The 18,178-nt window shown below is 39.3% G+C and overlaps 1 protein-coding gene across 2 annotated transcripts in view; it reads right to left on the reverse strand.

Annotated features, from left to right (window-relative positions):
- The window catches only part of LOC118331654 (putative uncharacterized protein MYH16), a 65,064-nt gene extending 47,295 nt beyond the window's left edge, over positions 1-17,769 (reverse strand). Inside the window, exons 1-3 of one of the 2 annotated variants that reach the window (XM_035666730.1) lie at positions 17,626-17,769; positions 5,568-5,795; positions 2,634-2,738 (exon numbers count right to left, since the gene is read on the reverse strand). In XM_035666730.1, coding sequence (XP_035522623.1) covers positions 2,634-2,738; positions 5,568-5,795; positions 17,626-17,757 — 465 coding nt within the window. In that variant the 5' untranslated portion in view covers positions 17,758-17,769. Of the gene's footprint in view, positions 1-2,633; positions 2,739-5,567; positions 5,796-8,907; positions 9,836-17,625 lie in introns of those variants that run through there. The other variant, XM_035666723.1, reaches the window with a different exon arrangement.
- Between the last annotated feature and the right edge of the window lie 409 nt (positions 17,770-18,178).

Here is an 18,178-nt window from a genome sequence, read left to right on the forward strand (position 1 = left end):
CTTGCCTATAACACTTTCTTAGTAAACTACTACCAGAAATATCATGATAGTAATGTTTCTGCTGTCTGTAAGTTGGTGGAACACTCGGTGGCCATTGCTGTGCCAGTAGCTCAGAGTTCAAGACAAGTTTAAACTCGTGTTGTCTGGAAAAAAGTCACATTGTGTCTAAAACCCACTGTTGTCTTCCTCAGACTAGCCTAAATAGCCCAGATCCAGTTACCGTGCCTTAAAGAAATCACTGCTGATATCCTTTATTGTGAGATTGATCCAAACCTGCTGCTCAGGTTGTTCATTGAGGTACAGTTCAAACTCCCAGTAAGAATCCATGCAGGGATTTTCAGTTTAGGTTATACCTGGATACATTTGTGAGGAATAGCATTTGAACTAACTAATCAAGTTTTTTAACCTCATTTATGTTGCTGTTTCTTCTAAAAATGAATACATTTCATTATGTATGCAGTTAGAAGAACAACTCTCACATAGGTGTGGATCAAAGATGATATTTGTGGCACTGATGCATACAAGTCAGTGGTTACCAACCTTTTTCTTTTTGGGAATCTCTTTCTATCATTGACAAACTGACTGGCATTATTTTATGGATATTTCATATTATATTCAATAATAACAATAACAGCAGAGAACCACTGGAATGACAGTACAATGAATCCAAAACAGTGAACACAATAACTGAGCGGATTATTTCCTGTTAATATTGATCAGAGATGATTTTTTTCCTGATATTTTTATACAATTCTGTCTGTATTATGTTTTATTTTTATTATAATATATATATATAATATATACTATTATATATATTTATTTTTAACCTCAATATTATACATTTTAATAAATAATTATGAACATACATTACAACATAAGCCTATTTTCTGACAGGCTCAGTGTTTTCTTCTCATTGTTCTTAAGCTGTTTGGTTCTTTTAACTGTTCTAATGCAGAACAAGGCTGTTTAACAGGAGTGAGTGAAGGCTCTGTGGATATAACTTGTGTTCAGTCTCACCCTGTTCTTATCCTGTTTATAATCTTAAATATGTTTAGTTTTCTTCACAAAAATGAATGAAATGCTGAGATATAGGCCTACTTGTATTTATTTTTATTTTTTTGTTTTTGTTTTCTAATACTCCTTAAAAATTAAGAAGGCCCCTATTACGCTACTCGACTGGACAGGGAATTTAACAAAAATAAAATGCGGGTCAAGCCTCAAAAAAACAGAGAGAGAATAATATACTGATGCTAGTCCAATAGGCAAAGACAACCTGTATCCGTTCAAGTTTTTTAGTAAACACGTAAACCAAATGATTGAGTCACCTGAACTGAAGAATAGCAGTCACAAAGAAACACTCTCCACAGAGCTTCTTGCCTCTTTTAGCTAATTTATTTGTTTTATGGTGTAACTAGACATTCATGCTGGTTCAAGCTCTCGTTGCGACACTTCTTTTCGCAGCAGGCAGGAGGCAGCTCTCTATACTTACTACTACTACTACTGATACTAATACTACTGATATAATAATGAATACTTGCATAAACTTTATTTATATCTATATCTGGCTCATAGAGGTGCAGAATGAATAAATCTAGCAGGGAGCTGAAGTAGTTTAAAGGTTGTCAGTAAAACCAATTCTAAAACTGACAAAGAGAGGCTAAACAGGGCTGATGATGATGATTCTTGTGTTAGTTAAAAGCAGAGCATGCAACACTAGACACAACAACATTATTAGCTGATAACATGTCAGGGCTGTGTGTCTGCCAGCTAGCTGTGGAGTTCTTCTTCCCTCTGGTGGCCAGAAGCTGGTTTATGCAGCTTTAGGGTTCCTTCATTGTACGTCTGATTTAATGGGCAGTTCAATTGAACAATTGCTTGTTAATATTTTGACAGATCAATCAGCTTAGCATGTTGCAGGGTGCTAAATCAGTGAAAATGTCTGTCCAACTGAAAGTGCTGCTAAGCTAGTCAAATGTCCAGTGAGCAGTCCTCTGTTGTTCTCACCTGATTGGTGCTAAAGGGGCACTCCACACATTAAGTAAAATTGTATAATAATACAAATACAAAGATAAACAGATGGAAGTCCAAAATAAAAGAAATAAGTTCATATAAAATGATTGACATTTAAGTAAAGGAGATAACCACAAATAAGATGATTATAAGCGGTGATCTCATATATAAATAAAGAACAAAATTCTTAAATTTAAAACAGATAAAAGTGCAAAATATATTGAAGTTGATATAAAAATAGTAGGGGTGTTCCGATCTGAGTCACTTAATATTGATTATCTGCCAATACAGACGTCCGATACTTGTACTTGTTTAGATCATACAGTTCACACTGAAATCAAAAACTCAAACTCAAGAAATAATGATCTCAGCGTTCGCTCAGAGGCTACGGACTTTAATGGAAAAGCCAGTATTCCAAACTGGGGTGTGACTTATACTACAGACTAAAAGTCAGGATATCTCGGCCTCTGTTGCATCATTTTCGACCACTCTTTTTTCCTCTGTCTCACTAATGTCCCCAAACTTTATAGAAGAGCAATGCTAAATTGCTTCGATGGCCCTTAAATACAGTATCACTGCATACTGTTCAGCAGTATCATACCCTGAACCTAAAAATCATTCACCTGGCTGAGCTCCACCAGATGTTCCTTCTCCTTCTGGAGCTTCTGCACCGCTCCGTCCTTCTGAAAGAGCTGTTCCGACAGCCTCCTCACCTCACTGTCTGATGACTAGAAAGAGAGAGAAAGGTCATAAACAAAAATCCACTTAGTTAGGTAGAATTACTGTGACTTTATATCATTTTAGATAACACATAGGCCTATTTTTGAAACCAATCACTAAAAAAGTATCATGCTAAGTAATATCCTTCCACATATAGATTTTGTTCCTCTAATCTACCTCTGTTAAAACACTTCTTTCTGTGGTTATTAATGTTTTCCTCTTGGGCGAGCAGCCACGATGGCTTGTGAATACAGCGGTTTCAATCTGCAGGCTTTGACTCTGCAGCCACACCGTAAAACAATTATCTCCTTTCATGACAGAAACAGATGTCATTATTTTGCTTCTCTCTTAAGGACATCAAAGCTTTATTTGCATGTGGAACCCTGGCTCCCATTGAAGACATGCGGACCTAATGAGACAAGTGCGATAGTTTAAAATCTCTTAGAGCATTGGACTGCAAATGCGTACCAGCAGACCCGGGGAATGATATATGGTGGTGTCAATTTGTATGCCTATTTTTCAAAAAGGCAGCAAATATCTGTTTTACAGTAAATCTCAGAGTGGACAGATGAGGGAATTCCGCTGCTTTGGATCAAACACAGTGAAAATGACTGTTATGACAACATACCACAAATATTGGACATGGTTGCGTCATTTTTTGTTCAAAGCCCTGTGTCAACCATGCTATCAGACAGGTCTGGTCTTGTTGCATTGGCATCCTCTCACAGTTCTACAGTACTTTTACCACGTGGGAGACCAATTAGCAGAGAAAACCTTCCTACACCCTGAGTATCAGGTTCTTAACACTGTGACCCAAATCAAATTAATCTGTGTAAATCTGCAGAGGCTAAATCAACACCACCCTGCACCACGGAAAACTCTTTTTTCCATCTTCATGTACAGTGCTGTGAGTACATTCTTGTGGCATTCCTGAACAAAGATAGCATCGTAATCCTTTAATACACCTCAGTGAAACAGATAAAGGGGTTTGGTGAGGGGCTGTAATGGAGATGTCAGAGCAGCCTCCAGCCTCTGCTTGTCAGAGTCTGCCCCGAAGAGACAGTACTTCATCATGGCACGGAATAACTCCAAATGAAGCAGGAAGACTTTTAACTGTGACCTGAAGTTTATGACACAGAAACAGCTCAAACTGCTTAACGGATACTCTCTGATAGATAATGCTGTATGTATATCTAAACTACAAAGCCTTATTTTTGACTGATATATTAAATTCTACTGTCTGTTATGGACAAGATAGACAGCTTTTTTATGTTAGCAGTATTGTTTTTCAGCACTGAAAAATTAAAAATCTGTAATAAATCTTTCATTTATTATCAGTAAAGGACATGGAACTTAAGGTGGAGTCAAACTTCCAAACAGATCACTGTGTCTCAATGATCGCAGATGAGTTCAAAGGCTGTAGTTACACAAACTCATAGCCAGCAGGTCCTTGGTGTGTCAAATGGACCTCTATCCATTCAGCGGCCATTAGTGTCTGTGGCAACTGTCAGAGACCAACAAAAGAGTTTACAGCAGACAGACATCCAACAGCAGAGTGCTCCACAACCATCACCAACAATCAAGAATTACTACAGTACAAGAAAGTACAAAATGCAAGTGATGCACCTCTCCTATCACAATGATTTGTTTAACAGAGGTATACTGGAAGGATGTCTGTGCATGGATTGCCCGCCAAGGCAGTAAATGGTAACTGTGTCTCAGATTTTATGTGTAACTACTACAACTCTGTAATAAAAACACGCAGGGTACAATTAACCAATTCAACCATTTAGAGGCACGTAGAGGCCTTTCCAGGGCAGTCTATATGGCCCTGCATTGTGTTTTCTCCATTTTAAGAGCACCCTTGAGGGCACTTCATCACGTTTTTTTGCACATTGGGCTACAGTAGAGGGCACTTTTTCATGTTTTATTTACCATAGGGAAACCAAAGTTTCACCTTGGGCACATTTGTCTTCAGCTATTTTTTCTGGGAACCACATTTGTTGTGCAGGATTTCTAATCTGAGCATCATGGTTCACATTTTCATCTGCAGGGTGTGTGGATTTGACAGAGCCAGACATGAGAAACTGTTTTTTGATGGCTCATATGGGCCGATGGTCTATTTGACACCTAGGACCTGCTGATTTCAACTTTTTCATCAGCTCAGATCTTCTCTTATCTGGACTGTGGTCAGCAGGGCAGTAAGAGAACATTGTTCAGAGAATCAAGATGAGACAATCATATGGGGCTTTGGGGGGATTTGACTTCTGATCCATTAAACAACTTAAAACTACAATCTAATGAAAAGAAAATGTTCAACAATTTGGTACAGACACTTATTGACTTTCTTGCCTAGTTAAATGAAAAGATTAAAATCACTGTCTGTATAATAAATATGAAGCTACGGCCTGTAGCCAGCTAATTTAGCTGAGCACAAACACCAGAATCTGGGGACTGCAAGCTTGGCTCTGTACAAAGGTATAACAAAATCCTCCTACAAAATGTAATATCTAGTTTTTGTCATCTAATTGTGAACTAACGACATTCTAAATTAAGTGTCAACTTGTTTTGATTTATAAGAGTAGAGTTAAAGGACAGAAGCATACATGTACATGTGCTTTCAAGTTTCACTTTAATACCACCCAGAGCAAGTAGAGGCAACAGGAAACAACAGCTCTCTTTTTTGAAACAAAGCGTTAATATCAAGATCTTCTTGCAGCTTTAATTCATGGTCTTCAATTTATTTTACAACTCTGCCAGTCATCAGTCATCCTCTCTCTATATGAAGGGCATGCTCCAGGAGGTTATCCTGTGGCGAAGATAACATAATGTTCTACCTGTTTGTCCCGTTCCGCCACAGCCAGGGCGTTTTCCAGTTCATCCAGGTCTCTTCTGAGGCTGCTGCACTCGGCCTCCAGCCTGTCCCTGTGGAGGGCCAGCTGGGTTGAGCAGGTCTCCTCCTCCTCCAGACGCTCTGACAGGCCTGACAGCTGCCGCTCCAGCTCACGCCGGGCCTTCTCCAGCTGGACACAGTGCTGCTCGGACACCTGGGCACACTCCTGCTCCTGCAGGTTAACAAACACAGAGGGTTCTGCCAGTGTTGTCTTACACATACTTGTTACACATTTCACATTTCATTTTCACATACCATACTGAAGGTTATATTTTATAGAGTTTGGAATGGCTGGACATATTATCATACATTTTCCTTACTGCTGTTTTTTACACAGCTTTGTGTATTGGATCTGTGGAACCCACTATACCTACTTCCAGGTTTGCAAGCCTTTTGTATTATTTATTAGTGCTGTCAAAATGAATGTGTTTTGCAATTAATATGAAAAATGTAATGCATAAAAACAGTTAACACAATTAATGCAGCTGGTTTTTACTCCTACCTGTGGTGGCTGATCTATGATCTGTGACAACGTTTGGTGCCAAACCAAACCATCCTAGATAAAGACTGAAGGACAAGGACCAGGTTTTAGGTAGAACGCTTTACTTTAAAAAGTTGTCAGATGGATCTTTGGAAAAACAAAAGTAATCTTAACAGTCTGTAAAGATGAATTTATTAAGCAAAAAATCTTTGACATATCCAAGGGCCTCTGCAATCTACATTGCACTTGAGGGTGAATAACGAAACCTCTTAGTGAGAAGGTTACTAACTTTGACTAATTTGTTTGATTAAAAACTGCTGCCCAATTAACACAGTAGAAAACAATGGACTGGGAAGAATCCTTTGAATTGCGTCAGGAAACACCTCTTATAGTCTACCCTAGAGAGGAACCATTGTGTCAAGAATACACACCTTATATTAGGGAGCAAGAGGGCACGGAGGATGAACATGCTTGAGCAAGCGAAAGGAGGTCGCTCTTACAGGAGACCACTGGATTTCTGTGAGCAATGAAAACTACTTGGGCTTGATTCTACATTGAAGCTGCACTGGCTAACTTTTCTAAAATAACCTTTTGTCATATTTAACAAGTACAGTCTGTGAATCTGTGAAAAAAATCAGATTGCTCTGGGACCTGGGAATGAAATCAACTACCTTTCTCGGCTCTGATTGTTTTTGTTGAGATGCGATGGATTCTTGCAATTGCCATTAGGAGCTCTAGGGTGAGCAATAGAAACCTGCTTTTTTCACAGATTATCTGTATAGTAGTTTCAGCAAATATGACAAAAAGTTATTTTTAGAATATTTGCCTTCTACAGCTTAATCCTGTGATTTTCCATTTATATATTCATTATTACAAGCTTAATTCTAAATTAGAAAAAAGTGATTAATTGTGATTCATCATAGCAAATTACAATACATTTTTACAATTTTTTAATCAATCAGCAGCTTTATGATTTTACTATTTAAAAATGCATGAGTCATTTATTTATCTCTTTTTCTTGTATACTTTTTTAAAGCAACGTAATGTTAATGTTGCATTTAATCAAATTACTCTTTGTTTATTTTCTTTGTGAATTAACATAATATGCTGCAGCAGAAATATTATGATGGTTCCATTTTATCTTAACATGACTCTAGAAACTGTTAGATAAATAGACTGTAGTTTTGGTGGGGAGATGAACTAGTTAACAGAATTAGAGAGGAGAGAAAAAGAGTGAGGTCAAATGAGGTAGAGAAAATGGAGAGATTTAGTAAAAGGCTGAGGGATAAAGCCTTAATATGAAGGGATTAGCTGAATAAAAGTGGATGAAGCAAAGACAGACAATTAGTTCATACAAAGAGGATCTTACCGCAGGTTGTGCCACAAGATGAAACTTATCCTCCCTCAAGTCAGAAGAAACTTCTTTGTTAATTTGCAGTTGCCTTAATATAATACAGCTCAAAAAGCAACAAGTGACGTACAGTGCTGAACTGATAAGCAAGTTCTACCAAACGCCAGATCAACAGCCATCCATAACAGGAGTGAAAAGACCTGATTGTGAGAGGCTGCTCTGGTTACTGTTACTTTCTAATGGACCAGTCATCATGGGCAAGGCATTTGGAACGAGCTAATAGCATACCCAAATATCTGGGCATTTGTGAAATGATCAGGGAACCACATTTCCATCTGCATTTATTTCCATAAAAGTACTTGGTTTGAGTTCTCTCCCTGCCTCCTCTGAAAGCTCCTCACATCACTCTCGCCCTGGTGGTAGGTTATTTGCACTTTCAACACTTTCACAGAGTGATAAGTGAACAGGTGTCAGCAGGTATGACAAAAAGACGAGATCAGTCACAGCTCACCATGTGATGGACGCACACATGTGTCTAAACATATGTTCATACAAGTCACACACACACACAGGTTACTTCCCAAGGGCAGTGCAGTCTTGAGTGTGTCTAAAGTCACCCTCATTCACTATTGCTTACCTAGGAAAATCCATAATTTACTGCATAGCAAGCAGTAACTTGACATGTCTGACACTCAAACATCATCATTTTGCACTATCGCTTACAAGTGTAGTAAGTGTCACATGTATCATAGGTAAATCATTGCATTGTGGAAGTTTTAGCAAAAAGCACTGCACATAGTTCAGACACTTAAACTAAACTACAGAAAGAATCAATCAATCTTGAAGTGATTATTGATATGACAAAGAATGAAGAGTTATATTGGTACATTGATATCTGCAGCAACATCACAACACCACAAACATAATGATGGCTAAATTCTATTTAGATGTTTCGAGGCTTCCTCACTGGCATTGATTACCACAACCACTAAATGGTTTGGAGCCATCAGTAATAATATAAAAGGACCACTGTGTAGGGTTTAAGTTGCAGATTGCAACCAACTGAAACCTCTTGACTCAACTCAATGTGAAAAAGGCCCTATCTAGAAACAGTGTTTGTCCCTTCTGGGCTACTGTAGAAACTGTAGAACATGGCTGACTCTGTAGAAGAGGACTCGCTCCCTCTGTAGATCAAAATGACTAATTTTATGTTAACAAAAATACAATGATTTTCATTTTGTAGGTGATTATACACTGATTAAAACATACCTATCAATATTATATTCCTTGTCTGCCAATTGATAATCCTGAATGTTACACACTGAACCTTTTAAAAGGGCCAATTAAGGTTATTTATTAAGTTCTATCAGTAAAGTTAGTTTTACCATACAGCAAGTAGGCTCCACAATCAGCTACACATACTGTATTTACAAACTAGCAAGAGTTACCCACAGCTGCTATTCTGTGCTCCAGTGTGGTGCTATAGCTATCCCAATCCAGCTCTTCAGGTTCTGGTTCTGGTCCAGGATCTGCATGGTTTCCATTGGCTTCCTCAGAGTCATCAGAGAGGGAGTGGCAACGCCGACTGCACCTCACAGACATCATCTTGATATTTCCTCCAGTCTGTGCAGTCCCTTGCTTTGCAGACTTCACCTGTTTGGCAGTGTACTTGCTTTCCTGTCCCGACAGTGTTCCTGCGCTACTGCAAAGTCAGTTATTCACTTCTCTGTCTCTTTCCTTGCTTGGCGTACAGCTGTTCTGGTTGTTCCAGGTGGGTTTCACTGGGAGGAACAGTGCTAATTCACTCACTGATGGAGCGCCAGTGTGTACTCTCCCAGCAGATCCTCTCTCACACATTAGCAGCTCTGCTCACCTTTCCTTTTCTTCCTCACACAAGACTTAATCTGTCAGCCTTTTTTTTTAATCCTCTACCCGAGCCTTTGGTTTTTTTTCTCTTCTCTCTCTTGCTCTCTCTCCTCTCATTCAACTATTCTTCTACGTTTCATTTAAGAGTGTGCTGGTATATGCTAGTAAAATCCAAACATTCCTGTGTGCGTACTTCCAGCCTGCCCACAGCCTGCTACTGCTGCTAGTAACCCTATGTAGTAACCCTATGCAGGTAGCTAAAGCTCAGTCCACTCTTGTCTTAGACCTTCTCTTTCCTCGCTGTAGTCCTCCCCCAGAAACAGGTGGCTCTCCCCACTTTCAGGGGATCCGAAGGTGTCCCACAGGGATGGCGGTCGGTGTAGGATGTCAGGTCAGGAGAAAAGCCTTTAACGTTGTACCGTCCTGCCACAGAAACACAGCCCTCAGCTGTACCATCAAAGCCACACCACAGAAAGACAAGAAAACAAGGGCAGTATTCCAGAGTGAAAAGTGCCTTTCCTCCTCTCAGTCTACGTTATAATTGACATAAATGTCTTGTGCGCCCCACGCCCACACAGTCCCCCCACAATGCCACGGCATTCATCTTAGCAAGAACAACGAGGGATATTGTGCTTTAGATTGTAGGGTGGATGATTTTCTTGAATGAAGCCACCGAGACCCACAAAGACTAGACTAAGCATTTCCATATCTAAAGTTAACATCAAGCAGGGTCGCAAGATGGGGTGATGATTAAGGTAGGGTGGATTTAATAATCCCATGGGAAATTTGGCCATTGCAGTAGAAAATAGTATGAACAAAATATATATGTATAAACATATCCTAACCATATAGAAGTATGTATACATACATAATTAACTCAATACTAGAACACATTGAGAAGAACAATTTAAACTGAAGAGTGAAAAATGTACTATTTGATTAGGACACTTCGTTCTTAACCTTGAAAACTTGGAAACCATTTCCACCAACCGTTTTCCGGGTCTTTTGACCATATCACATCATGGTCTTCAACAGCAGATAGAGTTTGCTCAGATATCATGGAACTGTAGATGCCTAACTCTTTATTATTCAAAGCATATTTGGGGAAAAGAAGAACAGAACTGAGTAGTAGTAAAGATTTTGTTGCATGCTTTGAATAATGGAGAGTCAGACATCTAAAGTTCAATGATATGACAGCAAACTTCATCTACTAATGAAGACAATGGAATACAAATGAAAGCTCCAGAGTAAGCTTCTAATAAGTGGACCTTAAGTTAAATGTTTTTTTGTCCAACTCTATCATTATTGTTTGGAGAGATTGAGCGTTGCTAAAAAATGTGAACTATGTACCACAAGAGATACATATGCAATATATAACCATAAAGATTAACTGTATAGGAAGAAAACCAAATGTACAGCTACTGGATGTGAAAAATGTTACTTATGTTCAGATGAATGGGTCTACAGAGAGCCATACATTTGTACTTTACAGGGCAAGGAGACATAAAGATGTGTACTTACCCACCTTTGTGATATATGCACCTTATCTTTATTGTGTTAACATGTACAGAATGTGCAGATTTGAAAACATGTGGTAGCCATCCATTGTATCAGAAACTGCAGACAGAGAGGCCATCTGTGGTAAAATGGGCAATCAACATGCAACAGCAATGATGTGAAAAACAGAAACCTACACTAAAATATTAGTATAGGAGTTTTGTACACAAATTACTCATACCACCAAGACAAATACCAGCATATTCATTGTACAGCATTTAGTGATTCTCATTCTAAACCAAAGGTTGTGGAAAAGCTACCATATATGACCTTTTCTAAATTGCATAAAGCTAGAATAGCACTGAATTTAAAAGTACCCAAAATTGGACACAGTTATATGAGCAAGGATAAGCACTCTGCCAATGCCACTGAGCCGTGGAAGACATCCAGTCACCAAAAAAAACATGAAAACACAGGATTTCTGAGAATTCAGATTGTTTTATTTTGACAATGTGGTCTGGGTTCTTGTGTGGAGAGGGAGCACAGAGAGATCTGTTCATGTAACTCCCACTTGAGCTGGACAAGCCAGAGACACTGAGCAGCCTCTCCACACACCGCTCATGTCCAACACCAACACTCATATCATATCTGACAAGAAGGCTGCCAGTGAATCAGATACGCAACAAATCCAAATGCACACTAGATTTTCATCATACCAACTCTAAGGCTTGAACCAAGAAACACTATAAAGGCAGGCCAATTTCCTGTTTACAATGCTGTTCTTATTCATCAATTCATCAAGAGATCTCAATTGAAGTGGATACTGATTACAGAGGTAGAAGGTAATGTAAGGACATGGTTACTGTAGATGAAAGCATTACAGGAAAGCCCTCCGGTTACACAGATGATCTCTGACTAGTATGTTTGGCTGCTCCGTGCTAAATGCAACCCATATTCTGAGAGTCAGAATTCATAATAGTACCTCCATGAGGTAAAAACCTGGCATTTAATTGCCAGCTGCTTTTTCAGCTTTAAGGCAAGATGAGTGATAACACTGGAGGGAAGAGGAGGTTGCGGGTTCAGCTGCCGGATGCTTTTGATCCAAGATATTTACCATGGACTCTTGTAAAAAAGACTAAGGTTCTACAGCCATAGTAGTGACACTGTGAGGCCGTACTTAGGAACAATATGCTCACAGTGACAGTGTTAACATGCTGATGTTTAGCATGTCTTTGTGAGTGTTAAGGTAAGGGTTAGCTTGCAAGTACAGATGAGACTGATGGGAATGTCACTAGTTCAAGTGTAATTGCCTATATAGCTGTTAAATTAAAAATTTTAGATTTATAAGTATTAGCCATCATGCATGGTTTAGGCAATAAGAAAGCAGAACATGTAAGTAGAATATGCAACAATCCATGGTTCATTGTCCTTTGAGAATATAAAGTTGCTAGCTACATTAAAGTCCTCCTTCACTCAAAAACGTCTTAGCTGTGCAGACCTGGTACATGCCAAACTCAAAAAGCAACAGCAGAAAATATTCTTTTATTCTGACACTAATTTGTTTTGCAGGTATGTGGTCATAAACCAAAGTATTGAAAATTTTTGAAGGGAGATGAACGTGTTGCAATAATTTCTGAGGACGTGTACAACCAAAGCTCCAAACGGACACAAAATATGCAAGGCAGTCATCATGCAAATGGGTAGTAAAAAGCAGGTATATCTTCAGCTTCAGTGGGGCTATCAAAGTTATGTGCATTCATTGTCCGTGAGCTATGAAAGTTTCCAAGTTATCCAAAAGTTGCAAAAATGTTAACCTCATGGAGGCTCTAGAAAAAAAGTTGTGATCTCCAAACTCATTGGTGATGATAAACATCGGTACAAAATTATAGTGCACTCAATCCAATAGCCGTTGAGATATTTTAGTCTGGATTAAATTCTTGGAGCGACTGAACAACCAACATTGCCATCCCCTACAGTAATGCTGCTAGTATTGACAAAAACATACAAACAAGAAACACAACAACATACCATCTGACCAAGAAAGATCCTGTTTTAATGACTGAATGAGAAAAATCCCAAGCTCAAAGCAGAGCAGAGAACAGAGTATAAAACATTTGCAGAATTTAGCTTCCTATTTCTCATGCATTCAATCTGACAGTGTCTACATAACTGCTCTGCCTAGACTTTCACCCAAAGCTCACCTCAAAGTTTATCTCTCCTGACCAATTTGTTCATACATTCAATTGCTTCCTTCCCCTTGCCCTTGAACATCAAATCAGTCTTCCATTCCCTAGCCTCTCCTCACCCTGCTTTCTCCACCCCTCCCTACCGTCATTCATCTCTCCCTGCCAGTCTTTTGTCCCAGAGTTTGCCTTGGGCCCCAGAAACTTCAGAGCCAGTCCAGATTGAAAGTTTTTCCACATGCAGAACTGGGGCATCTGGATAGCTCTGCAGGAACGCTCCACATTTATTTCCCATTAGCAGTAATTGAGGGGTAAACAGTGGACTTTTCTCTGTTTATATCCATTTGTACCAAAAATGGTTGAAACAACAGTAGAAGCAAAGAAAAATCTTTTCTTTTCCCCTTTTTCTTGCAATGGTAATCCTCAAACTCCTCATTTAGTTTTATTGTTGTTTTTTTGCTGCACTTCTTAATATGAGTAGGTCATCACAAAGAATGGGTGGTACTGTCACGTCTCTTTCCTGTGGTTTTTCTGAGTTTTCCCTTGGTGGCACTCTTTAATGGCTAGGGATGGCAACCACATTGGTCCAGACTAAAATATCAAAAAAATTATGACATGACGATTGAATTTTGTACAGACATTTTTGGTCCCCAGAGAATACATTCTCCTGACTTTGGTGAGCCCCTTACTAACCCTGTAGCACCACCATAAGGCTGACATTTGTGGTTTTAGTGAAACGTCTTAATAACTATATAGTGGATTGCCATGATATCCATGGTGCCTAGAAGATAAACTACTGTAGTGTCCCCGCAGGTCATCCTTTGATTTATCCAGTGAAATATCTAAGCTGGATCTACTGGATTGATTGGCACATTGGGTTCATGAATTTTCTTCTAGTGTAAACTCTCTTTTGGTTTTCAGTGAAATGTCTCAACAACTATTGGATGGATTGCCATGACATTCGACACAGACATTCTTGTCCTCCTCATTTGTAGTAACTTCATAAAAGCTAACTTTTCCTTAGCATCATCATTATGTCAGAATTTTATTTTGTCCAATTATTTTGGTTTATGGCCAAATACTTGCAAAACTAATGACATGCCTATCAACCTCAGTTGTACTTTGTTTTTAGTGCTAGCAAATGTTAGTTAACACACTAAACTAAGATGGTGATCATGGTAAACATAACTGCTAATCATCAGTCTTGCTAGCATTACATTTAGCTAAAGACACTGCTGTGCTAACCTTGCTAAGCAGCTGGACTCACAAAGTCACAAGATCATACGACAGTGGTTTCGGACCAATCAGAGTCTACTGGCAGCTATTGCATGGTTTAACATTAGGGCCGTGTGGTGATGTGTGAGAGAAGTGACTGCTTGCTTAAAAACAACGATACCACCTGCTAAAGAGGCTAGTGTAGAGTCTGCTAGCATTAGTTATATGAGAACTGGAGAGTATTTCTACATTGGAAGAAGAGCAAAGAACAGCACTGAAGGTTTTTCTTGATGGAAAATATGTTTTTGCTCTTCTCCTGACTGGTTTCTGTAACAGCTTGACTATGTTTGGCTGTGATAGACATCCAATCACCAATCCCCATAGGATGTTTCCAGTGAACCAGAGAGCTACAAACCTATAGCATCAGGTGTTCCGTACAAATAAAAAGGATTGTTTTCACAGCCTGGATTATATCATTATAGCATAATATAATAGCTGTTTCTTTCCTTTTTTTTAGAGCTGAAAGTTTGATAGAAATCAGTTACTTTTCATTCAACGTTTAAAAATTTTAAATCACAAGAATGTGGCTCTGTCAGGACAGTGTTGACCTAACAGGGCAGCAGTGCATTAAGGTTGATTAAGAGGCAGGAATTCATTGTACCCCTGTTGACAGACGTGTGAGGTATCCCTCCAGCCTCAGCAAGCGACGGGATAATGAGGAACGGGACAAACTTCCCCTGGAAAACTGGAAGGTTTCCTACAGGCAGCAGCAGCACTAAATAGCTCTGACAAGGGGTCACATTTCTCACTGCAGTCAAATCAGAAGGGCTCCAAGGTATGAATTATGCTGGCTGATCTGTCTCCTCCACATATTAACTTCATTATTTATGGTTGGCTAATCTAAGCAGTGAAGAAAAGAAACAGTTGGAGCCAGAGCACACTTGGTAATTTCGATAAAAAGTTTTTTTTTGTTTCTGTAAAAGGGTAATAAAAAAGTAAAGGAGTGAGGAATTATAGTGTTAACACTTTACCTCCACTGAAAAGACTTAATAAAAGAATTATCTGGAAAAATGTGGGATCTAGAGGAAAAACAGAGTTGTAGAAATCTTAAACACACTTCAACCCATTTTTTAGACTGACTGCTTTATCAGTGAGGAAAAAGCACACAATCAGGATTCCCTGAGAGTGGCTGTTTGGTTCATGATCATAAACTATAAGTCATTGTACAGAAATCCCTTAATTTACTACCACTCTATGTTTAACTGACAGTACAGACATATTCAAGGCCAACGTATTCAAAGGCACATGCAGACAAAGATCAACAGTGACACATGAATTTGTCATATCCAGATGGCAGTAAAATACAGAGTGACGAGAGCTGCAGTCCAACTCCTAGAGGCAGTTTATGATGTGTTCCATTGAAGCCTTCTGAAGAGTCTGCTAAGGCACTCAGCACCAGTAATGACCAAATCCCACAGGCAACCTTGGAGCAATTCTCACAAACACTGGCAACAGCAGTGCCACTCTCAGACTAAATCCTCTGCCTCCGAAGAGAGACTCGCTCGAAATGGGACATCCACTGATTTTTTGGAAAATGAGACAACCACTCAAACAAAATGATTGCGAGTCATTATACGGCTGGTTGATCTGATTGGTTGAAGTTTGCCTGTGATAGACAGATGGTTCATCCAATCACCTGCTGAGTACTTTTCCAGTTTCCAATACAGACTTCCCAGATGGTTCTTTGTAACAAACCATTTGGCACATTTGTGTGGCTTCATTTACCAAAGGTTTGGATGCTGTTCTCTGTTATGAGAACAGACAAAAATAGGTTGTTAGGCTATAAAGTGTGTGGAGAAACTTGAGAAAACATGAAAAGCTCTATCTAGAACCAGTGTTTGGTTCGTCCTTTCTGGGCTACTGTAGAAACATTGTGGACTGCACATAAAAACGACTCATTCTAAAGTAACAGAACCCATTTTTTCCCCCAGGTGATTATAAAATAATGAAAACATATCTATTAATATTATATTCCATTCATTCCAATAGATCGATTTAAAAGGTAAGGCTGTCGATATTCTATATTCTTCTTTAGGCATGTAATTTCATTATTGACCCACACGTAACAAGATAATTTTAAACTCAAAAGGTCTTTTTACTAGCTTGCAGAGCTATCTCTTGGAAATTTAGGTCATGTGATGGGACGTGGGCCATGTCTATGAAGACCATGAGTTGCGGTTTAATGGTTCAAAAGTTAGTTAGTGGACCTTTGAGCTTAGATTATTTTACACATATTCTTATAAATTTTTTTGTCAAGAACTCCCATTAAAACAGAAAAGCCAACAAAGCTCGTATTAAGTCTCAATACTTTCTGAGTTTTCTAACCTGTCTGTGGCACTCATCCTTTATTTGTTCCAGCAAAGTAAATCTTCAAAAACTGGACACAATCACAAAGTCCAATATTACTGTTGCCATTTGGCAGAGGTCAGTTAGTGCATTGTGGGTTTATCAAAACTTTATCACAGAACAGTTGCGTGCTTGGGCTGGAAGCAGGTTGATGAGAGAAGACTGAACCAAAACAGTCCAGAAAATCAAAATAATAAAAGCTATGTAGAGTGGAAAGAAACTGCAGAGTTGGGTGATTGTTTCTTTGTGGTTTTGCCACTATGAGCGCCCTCTTTTCACATTACAAATAGTCAATTGGTCTATTGTTCATATAAAAATATAATTTAGTGCAGCTTTAAGTTCTCATTCGAATGGATAAACAGTATTGTTTTGCAATTCTCCTCAAAAATCCATGGCAGAAAAAAACTTTGATCTTTTCTGCAGTGAAAATGAAACATGCTGTATTTATGGACTGAATGCTTCTAAACAATAATACGGGTTTGTAGTTCTCACAATAAAACTTGTGGTAACACCTCCTCCTAAGCAATGGGGGACGTGCCACTCAAACAGTCCTCCTTGCAGTAAACCAATCAGTCATACAGTGTGCCTCAGGCCAGGAAACAGCATGGTGCCTCACTGCACTATGACAGCAGTCTCAGTAAAAAACACACTCTGTACTTGCTCTCACAATAAAACGATCAGCTGGAAAATGGTCAACACAGCAGTAAAAACCCACAGAGAGAAAGGCAGCATTAAAACAAGCTTGAACACAGTGACTGCCATGGTGGCTGCATCTCTCTTTCTCCCTCTGCTAGGGTATCATTATCCACTTAATTTCATCCAACCGGGGTTGGTATAATGACCACGTTCAGAATCCCTTATCGAGCAGAAATTCATACTGAATCACAAATCATGTGAGTTCTAAAGTATCAAGTTAGTGAAACAAAAGAGGAATGGCTTTTTTTTAAAGGGAAAAAATGAGAAATGAGAAGGAGAAGCAAAGAGAGAGATGCGGCAGACTTACAGCTCGGTATTTAGTGACCACCTCATTCTTTTCCTTGTTAAGCTGGGTGTTCTGCTCCTCTAGCTCGCGGACCTTGGAGAGCAGTCGGTCACTCTGCTCTATGGCTCTCCTCAGCTCCTCTCTCTCCCTCATCCCTGCCTGCTGTGTATGAATGTGCTGCTGCAACGACCCAACCTGGAACTACACTCACACACACATCCAGATATTCACACATGCACATACAGAAAGCCTGATATTTCTGGCTGGCTCTCACTTTTGTTCACTTCTGGAGTCTGCACTGTACTCTCCCCTCTCTCCTCCATCCACTTCTGACACACACACACACACACACACACACACACACTCAAAGGCACACACACCAACACTCTGTCAAAGAGATTTGCCATCTAAAAGACATTCACATGCATGTATGAATACACGCACATGTGCCCTCGTTTCCTTCCCTCTCTCCAGACTGGCCTCCTGCTGGCCTTTCACTAAAACAATATCAAACTTTTTCCTCTGCAGCTGGATTGCTGCTGTGTGGAGTCAAAGAGTACAACTATAAGTTTGA

Source organism: Morone saxatilis, unplaced genomic scaffold (genome assembly GCF_004916995.1).
Source record: "Morone saxatilis isolate NCDOM2014 unplaced genomic scaffold, NCSU_SB_2.0 Contig1, whole genome shotgun sequence".
Taxonomy (NCBI): Eukaryota; Metazoa; Chordata; class Actinopteri; family Moronidae; genus Morone; species Morone saxatilis.